The 13,613-nt window shown below is 39.3% G+C and overlaps 1 protein-coding gene across 3 annotated transcripts in view; it reads left to right on the forward strand.

Moving 5' to 3' along the window:
• The first annotated feature begins 159 nt into the window (after window positions 1–159).
• Window positions 160–13,613, forward strand: part of MPHOSPH8 (M-phase phosphoprotein 8) — a 53,959-nt gene continuing 40,505 nt past the window's right edge. For 2 of the 3 annotated variants that reach the window (XM_088021776.1, XM_028104995.2), the window contains exon 1: window positions 160–448. In XM_088021776.1, the coding sequence (XP_087877902.1) occupies window positions 218–448 (231 nt within the window). In that variant the 5' untranslated portion in view covers window positions 160–217. The remainder of the gene's footprint in view (window positions 449–13,613) is intronic. The other variant, XM_088021777.1, reaches the window with a different exon arrangement.

Raw genomic sequence — 13,613 nt, forward strand, 5'->3', positions numbered from 1 at the left:
CCCACCCGCTTCCCGTAGGCTCCGCGGGGCTCCAGCGCGCCCGCCTCGATGTGATTGGTTTCAGTGTGTGTCGCTCCAGGGTCTCGAGCCCGCCATTGGCTGGTTTCCCTCGCAGCGTCACGCTGCCAGAGTGGATTAGGGCCAAGTGCTGAGCGCGAAGAACCGCCGGGGTGTGTGTCGCAGCAGCTCTTCCTCGGCGGTTTGCTGGGCTCCTATTATGGCTGCGGTGGCGGCGGCGGCCGTTGCCGAGGGAGCGAGCATGAGTGCAGTTCCTGTTTCAGGTGCCGACAGCAATGGTGAGTCTCCTGAAGTCGAAGGAGAAGGTGTTGGAGCAGTGGACGAAGAGAAGGACGGAGCCACGAAAGGAGCGGAGGCAGTTGGAGACAGCGAGGAGGACGGAGAGGATGTGTTTGAGGTGGAAAAAATCCTGGACATGAAGACCGAGGGGGTACGTGTGCGCCGGGGGAGGCGAGGCTGGGCCTGCAGGGCTTGAAGTGGAGAAGCGGGGAGTGATGGGACTTCTGTGGAGGGTTGCGGCGCGAAGACGCAAAGCCCTCCCAGATTTCACGAGCTGGAAAAGACCAGCTTGTGCAGATACACGACGTAGGCGGGGGGAAAGGAACGTGACAGCCAGAGCCGACGCAAGCGTGCGAATCATGGGAGCAGTGCATTGACATTCCTGAACGGACTTTTGGGCTGTGGCTGTGAGGGTACGTTTCAAGAAGTTTGAAAGGGTTGTGTGGCCCGGAGAGATGAAGCAGTTTCGGTTGCGGTGTGTGAGTGTCAAGGGTGCAGACAGTTGGTGAAGGATTTGTCATGGTCATCAATGTTTAGATACCGGATTGGGGCCACTGCTTTGTGCTGGAAAGGAGTGACTCTGGAATCGTGCTTCTCTTCATAGTCCAGTGTCCACGCCATCCTTTCAGTGTTTTTCAAAACCATGATCAATTTTCTGGTTTAAAATCTTTTGGCATTCCTCTTCGCCCTCAGAACCTCTCCCAAGAGGGTGGGATTTAAAGGTTTTCAAAACCTGACCATTATCTTCCCTCTCTCCTTGTTTACTATGTGATTGTAACCACACAGTAACACTTGAAATTCTTCATCACACTATGCCTTGGCGCTTACTGTTCTCTCTCCTCCTTCTCAAGTCTTTCAGGTGTTACTCCCTGAGGGTCAGTTTCTCAGTGAAATCCTTTTTTGACCCTGATCCCTGCAGGGTGAGGTGCTTCTTCAACTATGCCGTTGTAACAATTTGTTCAGACCTGTTTCAGCACTTAAAGCATTATTCTTTATATGTTTGTGTCTCCTGCTAGGTTATAGGCTTCTTTAATAAAGGGAATATGATTTTTATTAATTTTTGTATCACTGGTACTCAATCCAGTGTCTAGTATGCAGTAAGTGCTTTGTGTATATCAGATTATTAAATGAGTGAATGAATCATTGACTGCAGGCTGGGTGAAGGAGAGTGGGTGGAAGGATGGACAGTAGGGAAACAGTTTATTTCAGTAGGTAAGGTCTCACATGGTAGTTGGGTCTCTGTATTTTTTTTATTGTCTGTTATTTTCTGTTTGTCATGTGCTACCTTGTGTTAATTTTTTTGTCTATTTAACAAACTTTTTTTTTAATCACATGCTGTGTGCTAGGTGCCGTGTTAGGTCCTGAGGATATAGAGATGAACTGTAGCATACATACACAGTTGCTGACACTGAAGAGTCTGTCTATTGGGAATAAATAATTGAAATCCAATGCCATTAATATTTTTGTTAGTTGCAATACAGTAAAGATAAGAACTTTATTTGGTGTAATTTTCCCAAATATATTACAAAAGCGCCTTGAGATGAGAGTAGAGCCAATCTTGGACTGTTTTGTATCCCCTGCATTTAACACAGTGCTTGGCACATAGCAAATATTTAGAAAAATATTTGGTTAGGGGAGTAATATCTTTAGAATTAAGGTGATTCACCTATTGGTATACTTTTTAAAATTTTTTTAAATTCATTTTAATTCCAATGTAATTAAATTCATACAATATTTAATATTCCTGGTCCCAAAAAATTGTAGGCACTGTACCCAAAGTCTCATATTCTAGTCAAAAGCGGATGAAACTAAGAAGCTTAAGTGTTTAAGGCAGTAAAGGAGGGTTATTTATATCACTTTAGTGATGTAAAGTTGGGTGAAAATTCTCGTTCTCAGGGCCTTGTATTTTTAGGTGCTTTTGAGAATGAGTGATTTATAAGATGAAAAGTATTAGCTCAGCAGAACAGGACTACATCGGTTACTTTTTAAGTACAGCTGAGTGAGCCAGCAGTTGGAAAACATAAGTGTCCTGATAGAGTTTTTTGGCCTCCTTATAGTCTTAAGATCTATGGTGTTTCTGTTCACAAGCCGCCAGACTGTGGTATTCTGTTATTGACTAAGACAGTCATTATGATGAGTGTTGACTTGCAGGAATAGCATTAATTCTAAATTTATATATTAGCCATGTTCTTTCTTTTAGTTTATTGCTAAATGTAATTTTTTGTATGTTTTCAGAACAATTAAATGAATCCGACAGATCCTGGGGTTTTGGCTTCAATTTTGAATTGGAGTCATTTTTACATAATAAAAAGCTGGAACTTGTTAATATTTATGGGAATTTGATTTTTTTAGTGTACAAATAAATATTTTAATTATACAACTTAGTAAATTATCACAACGCCAACACCTGTGTAACGTCCACCCAAGTCAGAAAATATTAGACTGCCAGCCCTAGAAACCTCTTTTGAATCCGCTTTCACATTAGTATCCTCTTCCATCCCCCAAAATCACTGTCCTGAATTATTGTATGGTAATAGCTTTCTTGCTTTTCTTTGTAATTTTTCCACCTAAGGATGCATTCCTTGACACTTGAGTTTAGTTTTATCATAAAATATATAAAATAAATAAAAAGATTTTTATTTATTTACATTTATTTATTTTTAAAAAGATTTATTTATTTACTTGAGAGAGAGTGAGAGAAAGTACAGAGGGAGAGGGAGAAGCAGACTCCCTGCTGAGCAGGGAGCCCGATGGAGGACTCGATCCCAGGACCCTGAGATCATGACCTGAGCTGAAGGCAGATGCTTAACTGACTGAGCCACCCAGGTGCCCCTGTCAATTTTAAAGCAACACTAAACCCTGGGTGGCTCAGTTGGTTAAACATCCGACTCTGGATTTCAGCTCAGGTCTTGATCTCAGGGTCATGAGTTCAGGCCCCGAGTTGAGGAAGAAGGAAGATCACTGTCTTTGAGAGAGGAAGGATTTTTAGGAGAATGAGGTCATGTCTCCTCCATGACCATGAATTTTAAAACCTAATTTTGCCTTTCAATCGACAAAGTATAAAATATTTACTGTGTGGCCAAAGTCTCCTGACTTTGGCTCTATAGCCACTTACAGAATTATTATTAAGCCATTCACACTTTTTCTTTAAAAAATTATGTAATGTGCCCAGTTTCACCACTGCTATTCAACACTGTACTGTACTGTAAGTTCTAGCCAGAGCAGTTAGATAAAGGAAGAAGTAAAACTATATGCACAGATGACATGATTCTCTATATAGAAAATTCCAAAGAATTACAAGAAAATGACTAGATGTAATAAATGAATTCAGCAAACTTGAAGGGTACAAGAATAACATAATAAAAGGTTGTGTTTCTATATACATGTAATGCACAATCCAAAAAGGAATTTTTTCCCTTCCAGTTTTAATTTTAATTCAGTTAGTTGACATAGACATATAGTCTGATATTGTTTCAGGCGTAATATAGTTATTCAATACTTCCATACACCACACAGTGCTCATGACAGCAAGTGCATTCTTTAATGCCCATCACCTATTTAACCCATCCCCCCACCTTCCTCCCCTCTGGTAACCATCAGTTTGTTCTTTATAATTAATAGTCTGTTTTTTGATTTGTCTCAATCTCTCTTATTTTTTTTCCCTTTGCTTGTTTGTTTTCTTTATTAAATTCCACATATGAGTGAAATCATATGGTATTTGTCTTGTCTGATTTATTTTGCTTAACATTATTCTCTCTGGCTCCATCTGTGTCATCACAAATGGCAAGATTTCATTCTCTCTATGGCTGAATAATATGCCATTGCATATATGTGCCACATCTTCTTTATCCGTTCATCAGTCGATGGACACAACAGGCTATAAACATTGGGGTGCATGCATCTTTTTGAATTAGTGTTGTATTCCTTGGGTAAACACCCTGTAGTATGATTGCTAGATCATAAGATAGTTCTGTTTTTAACTTGCCATTAGGTTTATATATAGCCTCTTCCACATATGGCAGTCTGTATTAAGTTGATGGTTGTTTAAGTTTGAACCCATTCTTTTCTCCTCCCCTCTCCACGTTTTTAGGTATATGTTAGGTATATTTTATATCCTTTGTGTGTGTGTGAGTTCCCTGGCTGATTTTTTACAGAAATACTCATTTTTACTGCTTTTGTATTTCATACCTTTATACTGTCACTTTTGGTCTCTCCTTTCTACTCCAAGAATCCCCTTTTATATTTCTTGCAGAGCTAATTTAAGGGTCTGGGAAACTTTTTTGTTTTGTCTGGGAAACTCTTTATCTCTCCTTCTACTCTGAATGATAGCCTTGCTGGATAGAGTATTCTTGGCTGCAGATTTTTCCCATTCAGCACACTGAAAATATCATGCCACTTTTTTCTGGCTTGCCAAATTTCTGCTGAAAAATCTCCTGTTAACCTTCTGGGCTTTCCCATGTAAGTTACCAAACTTCTTTTGTTTTGCTGCTTTTATGATTTTTTCTTTATCACTATATTTTGCAAATTTAATTACAATATGTCTTGGTGTGCATCTGCTTTGTTGATTTTGATTGGAGTTCTCTGTGCCTCCTGGTTCTGGATATTGGTTTCCTTCCCCAAATTAGGGAAGTTTTCAGATACTATTTCATTAAATAAATTTTCTGCCCCCTTTTCTCTCTCTTCTTCTGGGACTCCTATAATACAAATCTTGATTAATAGAGTCCCTAAGTTCCCTAAGTCTGTTCTTGTTTTGTGTAATTTTTTTTCTCTTGTTCAGCTTGATTACTTTCCATTACTCTGTCTTCTAGGTTACTAATTCATTTCTCTGCTTCTTCCATCCTGCTATTCATTCCATCAAGCATGTTTCTCACTTCGTTTATTGAGCTCTTTATCTCTGCTATGTTATTCCTTATCTCTGTGTTAAGGGTATCACTCATGTTTTCCACTCTTTTCTCAAGTCTAGTGAGTATCCTTATGATCATTCCTTTAAATTCTCTATCAGGCATGTTACTTATATATGTTTCACTTAGATCTCTGGCTATGGCCTTGTCCTGTTCTTTCAATTTGGGATAAATTTCTCTGTCTCATTTTGTCTGTCTCTCTGTTTCTGTTAAGAAAGTCAGCTATGTCTTCTGCTCTTGAAAGTAGTGACTTTATGAAGAGGAGGTCCTGGTGTGCCCTGCAGTGCAGTGTCCCCTGTTCACCAGAACCTGGCACTTAGAGCAGGGTATCCTATGTGTGTTGTTTATACTTTGCTGTTGTGTCTGAGTTACTTTTCCTTTTAGTGTAGTCGTTTGCACTGACACTCTGCCTGTTGTGGGCTGTGCTTGCTTTCTGTGGTATTAGTGGGACCCAGGTAGGCCAGCTCTGAAGGGGCATGCACATCAGCGAGCTTGGGAGTGGGCTGGTGTTGTTACCAAAATTTGGGTTGGGTCAGCAGTCCTATGCTGGATCCCCTGAAGTACTGTGGTAGCTGGGGGCTGTGCATTGGGGTGGCAGGGGGTACAAGGCTGGGCATGGTGCATGAGAATGGCTGGGTATGGCTGGGCCCCAGCACACAATGGTGGGTGGGGGTGTGTGGCTGGGTGCAATGCACTGAGTGTGTGGGCGGGGTATGCGTGCCTTTAACAACTCCCTGAGCCCAAGGCTAGCAGGCTTAGAGTGGGCAAGTCCTGAGGAGAATTCATGGGCATAGCATACTGCTAGCAGGTCACGTAGCAAGTGTCTGTGCAGCTCCCCTTCCTGCACGTGGCCCTGTATTTATGCTGGCAGGTGGGGGAAGAAAATGGCACCATGATTTTCTTTGTTTTCAAAGTCCTCCAACATGGTCTGAAATCAGTATGAACAGATCTGTCTTCCATTTGCCCCGGTGTTCTTTTTTTTTTTTTAGATTTTCTTTATTTATTTGAGAGAGAGAGAGCACAAGTAGGGGGAGTGCAGAGGGAGAGGGAGAAGCAGGCACCCTGATGAACAGGGAACCCGACATGGGGCTTAATCCCAGGACCCTGGTATCATAACCAACTGAGCCACTCAGGCACCCCTGCCTGCCCCTGGTATTCTATAAACTGCTGTTTTTATATTGCCTCTCCTCATGTTCCTGTCTCTTTACGGACATCAACCCAGCTATCACTCACCCTGGTGCCCATTGTAATACTGAAGTCAGCTGACTTTAAAGCTCCAGGCTCCAATGCCCACTGGTGTTACAAGTTCACAGAATTCATCTCCTCCAAACATTAAGGGGATTAGTCTTTCCCACGTGAGGTCCCTGGTGCAAGGACTTGTTTTTCTGCCCTGTTCTCACACACTGCTCCCTCACTCCTGCAGGCAGCCTCTCTGCACCTTTCTGACCTTTTAGACCTTTCAGATGCAGCTTCTTTATATTTAGTTGTGGAGTTTGTTCTGCCAGTCTTCAGATCACTTTCCAGTTTATTGTCTTGGATGTGGATGATATCTAGTTGTAAACATGGGACAGGGTGAATTCAGGGTCCTCCTACTCCACCATCTTCCTAAGCTCCTCCCAAAAAGGAAATTAAGAAAACAATTCCAATGGCACCTGGGTGGCTCAGTCAGCTAAGCGTCCCAACTCTTAGTTTCGGCTCAGGTCATGATCTCATGGGGGTCGTGGGATTGAGCTCCCGTGTTGGGCTCAGGACTCAGGACTCAGTGGTGAGTCTGCTTGAAGATTCTCTCCCTCTTCCCCTTTCCCAACCCGTGCATGCGCACACTCTCAAATAAATAAATCTTAAAAAAAAAAAAAGTTCCATTAATAACAGCATCTAAAAGAATAAAATACTTTTTTTTCTTTAAAGATTTTATTCATTTGAAAGAGAGTGAGAGCTAGAGAGATCACAGAGGGAGAGGGAGAAGCAGACTGGCTGCTGAGTAGGGAGCCTGATGCAGGGCTCAATCCCAGGACCCTAAGATCATGACCCACGCCAAAAACAAATGCTCAACTGACTGAGCCACCCAGGCGCCCCTAAAAGAACAAAATACTTAGGGGCCCCTGAGTGGCTCAGTCAGTTAAGCGTCTGCCTTCAGCTCAGGTCATGATCCCAGAGTCCTGGGATCAAGCCCCACATCAGGCTTCCTGCTCAGTGGGGAGTCTGCTTCTCCTTCTCCCTCTGTCTCTTCTCCTTGCTCTTGCTCTCTCTCTCTCAAATAAATAAATAAACAAATTTTAAAAAAGAATAAAATAGGAATAAATTTAGCCGACAAGGTAAAAGACTTGCAAACTTACTACAAAGCTTCAGTGATCAAAACAGTGTGATACTGGCATAAGGACAGACGTAGAAAATCCAAAAATGAACCCATACATCTATGGCCTATTGATTTTTCATAATGGGTATCAAGTCCAATCAATAGGAAAACAAACTGCTGAAACAGCTGGATTTCCATATGCGAAAGAGGAAAGCTGGACCCTACCTCACACCTTATACAAAAATTAACTCAAAATGAATGAAAGACCTAAATTTAAGAGGAAAACCATAAAATTCTTAGAAGGAAACGTAGGTGTAGATATTCAGGACCTTGGATTTGACAATGCAATCTTGGATATAACTCTAAAAACACAAACAAAAGAAAAAATAGGTAAAAGTACTTCATCAAAATTAAAAACTTTTTGTGTATCAAAGAACAGTATCAACATAGTGAAAAGGCAACCCACAGAACTGAAGAAAATATTTGCAAATCACATCTGACAAGGGATTAATATCCATAATATATAAACAACCCCTATAATTCAAAAACAACACAAAATTTTAAAAAACAACAAAAAAACAAGACAACCTACTTAAAAATGGGCAAAGGATTTGATTAAACATTTCTCTACAGATACATAAATGGCCAATAAGCGTATGAAAAGATGCTGAACATCCTTAGTCCTTAGGGAAATGCACATCAAAACCATGAGACACTACCTCACAACAGTTACTAGATGACTATAATAAAACAAACAAAAACATAGAAAACAAGTGTTTGTGAGAATGTGGAGAGATTAGATCCTTCTTATACTGATGGTGAGAATGTAAAATGGTAAAGCTACTCTGGAAAATAGTTTGGCTATTCTTCAGAAAGTTAAACAGAATTACCTCATGGCCCAGCAATTCTGCTCCTTGGTATATACCCAAAAGAACTGAAAACAGGAACTCAGACAGGTATTTGTTCAACCATGTCCAATAGAGCATTGTTCACAGTAGCCAATAAATGGAAAACAACCAAGTGTCTATCAGCAGGTGAATGAATAAACAAAATGTGGTGTGTGTGTGTGTGTGTATATATATATATATATATACACATACACAATGAAATATTATTCATTCTTAAAAGGGAAGGAAATTCTGACACATTCTGTAACATGAACCCCTGAAAACATTATGGTAGGTGAAATAAGCCAGAAGCAGAAGAACATATATTGCATGATTCCACTTACATGAAGTACCTAGAATAAGTAAATTCACAGAGACAGAAAGTAGAATGATGGATACCAGGGGCTCAGGGGAAGGGGAATTACTGTTTAATAGGGACAGTTTCAGTTTGGAAAGATGAAAAAGTTCTAGAGGTGGACAGTCATGATAACTGCATGTCTATGTGAATGTACTTAATGCCATTTCTGTCTCTATGAATTTACCCTTAAAAATAGTTAAAATGGCAAATTTTAAGATACACATACCAAAAAACATATATAAAGCTACAATAAAATTTTAAAATTACCTTTTATGTCTTTTGCCCATTTTCTCATTTATAAGAATTTTTCTTTTTAATGTTTTATGGCTATCAACTCTTAATCATATATATTCCAAATTTTTCCTTCTCCAAATTTCTAGTTTATTTTTTTGCTCAATACCCAATCTGACTGAGAAGCAGGAATATATGAAATAGTTTTCCACATGTACTGCAGAGCACCATACTAGCTTACACTTAACACCTACCTGATTTTATTCATACAGCCACTGAGGCAATAAGCTTTCCAAACCAAAGCCAAGTGCTGCTCCCTCCCCATTTACCCTTCAGCATGCCTACACTGCCTTTCAATCATTCTGTTACCTATAGAAAGACCAACATCAGCACCTAGTAGGATTGGAAACTAAGAAATAATGGGAAAAGAGTAGATTTAGATCAACTTTGAAAAGATAATCCTGAAAATCTCATGATTTTAAAATAATAACTAAGTCTAAATTGATACAGTTTTATGGTTCAGTTACATAATACGGTGAGGGGACAGTGCTTGTATCAGCTAAGAGTATATGTACATGCTTTTTAAGTAGGCTCCATGCTGTGCACTAGAATGTGTTAACCTGCATCCACCTTTGACATTTTACACACCATCCTCACAGTGTTGGATAATGTGCAGAAGCGCATTAAGTGCCCTTGGGTTTTAATTTCAGCTGAATTACTCTTTGGCTGTATAATTTTTTCTAGTTACTTTATCTAGAAGCTTCAGTTTCCTTCTCTATAAAATGAGTAATAGTACTTTACGGGGTTGTTGTAAAGATTAAAAGCTAATAAATGCCAAGATTTAGTCCATGCATGACAGATTATAAAACGCTTGATACAAATGTAATTCTTCTTTTGATTTGTTTTCAGCTATTTAAAAATGTAAAACCCATTCTTAACTCACAGGATGACCAAACCAAAATGGGTGGCAGGCCCTGCTACAGTTTGCTGACTTATGATATACAGAGATGAGGTCTTTTATCTGGTGGAGATGTAAATTAGAGCATCTTTTCTGGAAATGTGTTTTCTGGCAGTGTGTTTTAACAGTGTTTAGGTGACTTTATTATTTGATCTCATTGATCTCTCTTTGGGGAATTTATTCTAGAGACCTGATCAAAGATGCACTAGAAGGTAACAGCTTTGCTTATGAAAACAAAAATCAGAAACAAAACAACCTTTGGTTTCCAAAGGGATAGTTTTTGTTGTGTTTTTTATTGTATTTAGAACCATCAGTAAAAATCATGTTTTTGAAAAATACTAAAACAAGAGGTGTTCCTTATCTAAGTGAAAAAAACAAAGTATTATACCAGTGTTTTAAACAATATATGTAAAATACATATTTATAATTACATTTGTAAATATAAAGGGTGAAGGAAATAGATGAAATTATTATCAATATCTATGGGTGATTTTTATTTTATTTTTTTTAAAGATTTTATTTATTTATTTGACAGAGGTATAGCGAGAGAGGGAACACAAGCAGGGGGAGTAGGAGAGGGAGAGGCAGCCTCCCGCGGAGCAGGGAGTCCGATGCAGGGCTCGATCCCAGGACCCTGGGATCATGACCTGAGCCGAAGGCAGACGCTTAACGACTGAGCCACCTGGGCGCCCCTATGGGTGATTTTTAAAATATTTTTATTTTTTAAATTTTATTTACAATCAATTACCATGTAGTGTATTATTAGTTTCAGAGGTAGAGTTTAGTGATTCATCAGTTGTATATAACACCCAGTGCTCATTATATCAAGTGCCGTTCTTAATGCCCATCACCCAGTAATCCCATCCCCTCCCAGCAACCCTGTTTGTTTCCTGTAGTTCAGAATCTCTTACGGTTTGTCTCCCTTTCTGATTTTGTCTTATTTTATTTTTCCCTCCCTTCCCCTATGTTCATCTGTAAAGTTCTACATATGAGTGAAATTGCATGATAATTGTCTTTCTCTGACTGACTTATTTCACTTAGTAAAATACCCTCTAGTTCCCTCATGTCATTGCAGATGGCAAGATTTCATTCTTTTTGATGGCTGAGTAATATTCCTGTGTGTGTGTGTGTGTGTGTGTGTGTGTGTGTGTGTGTGTACACATACACATCTTGATCCATTCATCTTGTTGATGGACATCTGGGGTCTTTCCATAGTTTGGCTGTTGTGGACATTGCTGCTATAAACACTGGGGTGTAGGTGCCACTTCCAATCACTATGTTTGTATCCTTTGGGTAAATACCTAGTAGTGTAATTGCTGGGTCATAGGGTAATTCTATTTTAACTTCTTGAGGAACCTTCATTCTGTTTTCCAGAGTGACTGCACCAGTTTGCATTCCCACCAACAATGTAAGAGGGTTCCCTTTTCTCTGCATCCTTGCCAACATCTGTTGTTTCCTGAGTTGTTAATTTCAGCCATTCTGACTGGTGTGAGGTGGTATCTCATTGTGGTTTTGATTTGTATTTCCCTGATGATGAGTGATGTTGAGCATTTTTTCATGTGTCTGTTGGCTATTTGTGTGTCTTCTTTGGAGAAATGTCTGTTCGTGTATTCTGCCCATTTCTTGATTGGATTATTTGTTTTTTGGGTGTTGAGTTGGGTAAATTCGTTATAGATTTTGGATACTAGCCCTTTATCTGATAAGACATTTGCAAATATCTTCCCCCATTCTGTTGGTTGTCTTTTAGTTTTGTTGATTGTTTCCTATCTTGATGAAGTCCCAATAGTTCATTTTTGCTTTTGTTTCCTTTGTCTCTGAAGACCTCTCTAGTAAGAAGTTTCTGCACCTGAGGTCAGAGACGTTGCTGTCTGTGTTCTCCTTCAGGATTTTGATGGACTCCTATCTCACATTTAGGTCTTTCATCCATTTGTGTTTATTTTTGTGTATGATATAAGAAAATGGTCCAGTTTCATTCTTCTGCATGTGGCTGTCCAGTTTTCCCAACACCATTTGTTGAAGAGACTGTTTTTTTCTTTTTTCTTTTTTTTTTTTAAAGATTTTATTTATTTATTTGACAGAGAGAGACACAGCGAGAGAGGGAACACATGCAGGGGGAGTGGGAGAGGGAGAAGCAGGCTTCCCGCAGAGCAGGGAGCCCGATGTGGGGCTCGATCCCAGGACCCTGGGACCATGGCCTGAGCCAAAGGCAGACTCTTAATGACTGAGCCACCCCGGCGCCCGGAGACTGTTTTTTTCTATTGGATATTCTTTCCTGGTTTGTCAAAAATTAGTTGACCATAGAGTTAAGGGTCCATTTCTGGGTTCTCTATTCTATTCCACCGTCTTGATGATTACAGCTTTGTAATATAGTGATGTCCGGAATTGTGATGCCCCAGCTTTGGTTTTCTTTTTCAACATTCCTCTGGCGATTCGGGGTCTTTTCTGTTTCCGTACAAATTTTAGGATTGTTTGTTCTAGCTCTGTGAAAAATGATAGTATTTTGATAGGGGTTGCATTCAATGTGTAGATTGCTTTGGGTAGCATAGGCATTTTAACAATATTTTTCTTCCAGTCCATGAGCATGGAATGTTTTTCCATTTCTCTGTGTCTTCCTCAATTTCTTTCATAAGTGTTTTTATGAAAGTTTTCAGAATACAGATCTTTTACCTCTTTGGTTAGGTTTATTACTAGGTATCTGATGGGTTTTGGTGTGATTGTAAGTGGGATCAGTTCCTTTCTCTTTCTTCTGTCTCATTGTTAGTGTATAAATGCAGCTGACTTCTGTGCATTGATTTTATATCCTGCCACTTTGCTGAATCGCTGTATGAGTTCTAGTAATTTTGGGGTGGAATCTTTTGGGTTTTCAACATAGAATATCATGTCATCTGAGAAGAGTGAAAACTTGATTTCTTCTTTGCTGATTTGGATGCCTTTTACTTCTTTTTGTTGTCTGATTGCTGTACGGTGTTGAACAACAGTGGTGAGAGTGGACATCCCTGTTATGTTTTCAACCTTTGGGGTAAAGATTTCATTTTCCCCCGTTAAGGATGATACTCACTTTGGGTTTTTCGTGTATGGCTTTTATGATATTTAGGTATGTTCGCTCTATCATCTATGGGTGATTTTTGTTTTTTCCTACATTTTATTGATTTTCAAAGATTACACGTTGCTTATGTAATCAGAGAAAGACCTGAATCTTCAATTTATGAAAAGTAGATCAGTAATACTGTTCATTTATTTTCTTAAAAATTGAGGTATAATTGACATATACTATTAGTATTAGTTTCAGGTGTACAACATAATGATTCGATATTTTTTGCATTGCAAAATCATCACAATAAGTCTAATTAATATCTATCACCTTACATAGTTACAAAATTTTTTTTCTTGTGGTGAAAACTTTTAAGATCTGCTTTCTTGGCAACTTTTAAGTATGCAGTACAGTATTATTAACTGTAGTCACCATGCTGCTCATTACATCCCCATGACTTATTTTATGATTGGAAGTGTGTAACTTTTGACCCCCTTCATCCATTTCTTCTACCCCAAACCCCTGCCTTTGGCAACTTCTAGTCTTTTCTTTTTCTATGAGCTTGGGTTTTTGTTTTGTTTCCTTCCATACATAATTAAGATTATGCAGTATTTGTCTTTCTCTGTCTTGCTTATTTTACTTACTATAATGTCC

This window comes from Eumetopias jubatus, unplaced genomic scaffold, assembly GCF_037043125.1.
Source record: "Eumetopias jubatus isolate StellerSeaLion01/CBP00866 unplaced genomic scaffold, mEumJub1_p1.0 scaffold_3, whole genome shotgun sequence".
NCBI classification, from domain to species: Eukaryota; Metazoa; Chordata; class Mammalia; order Carnivora; family Otariidae; genus Eumetopias; species Eumetopias jubatus.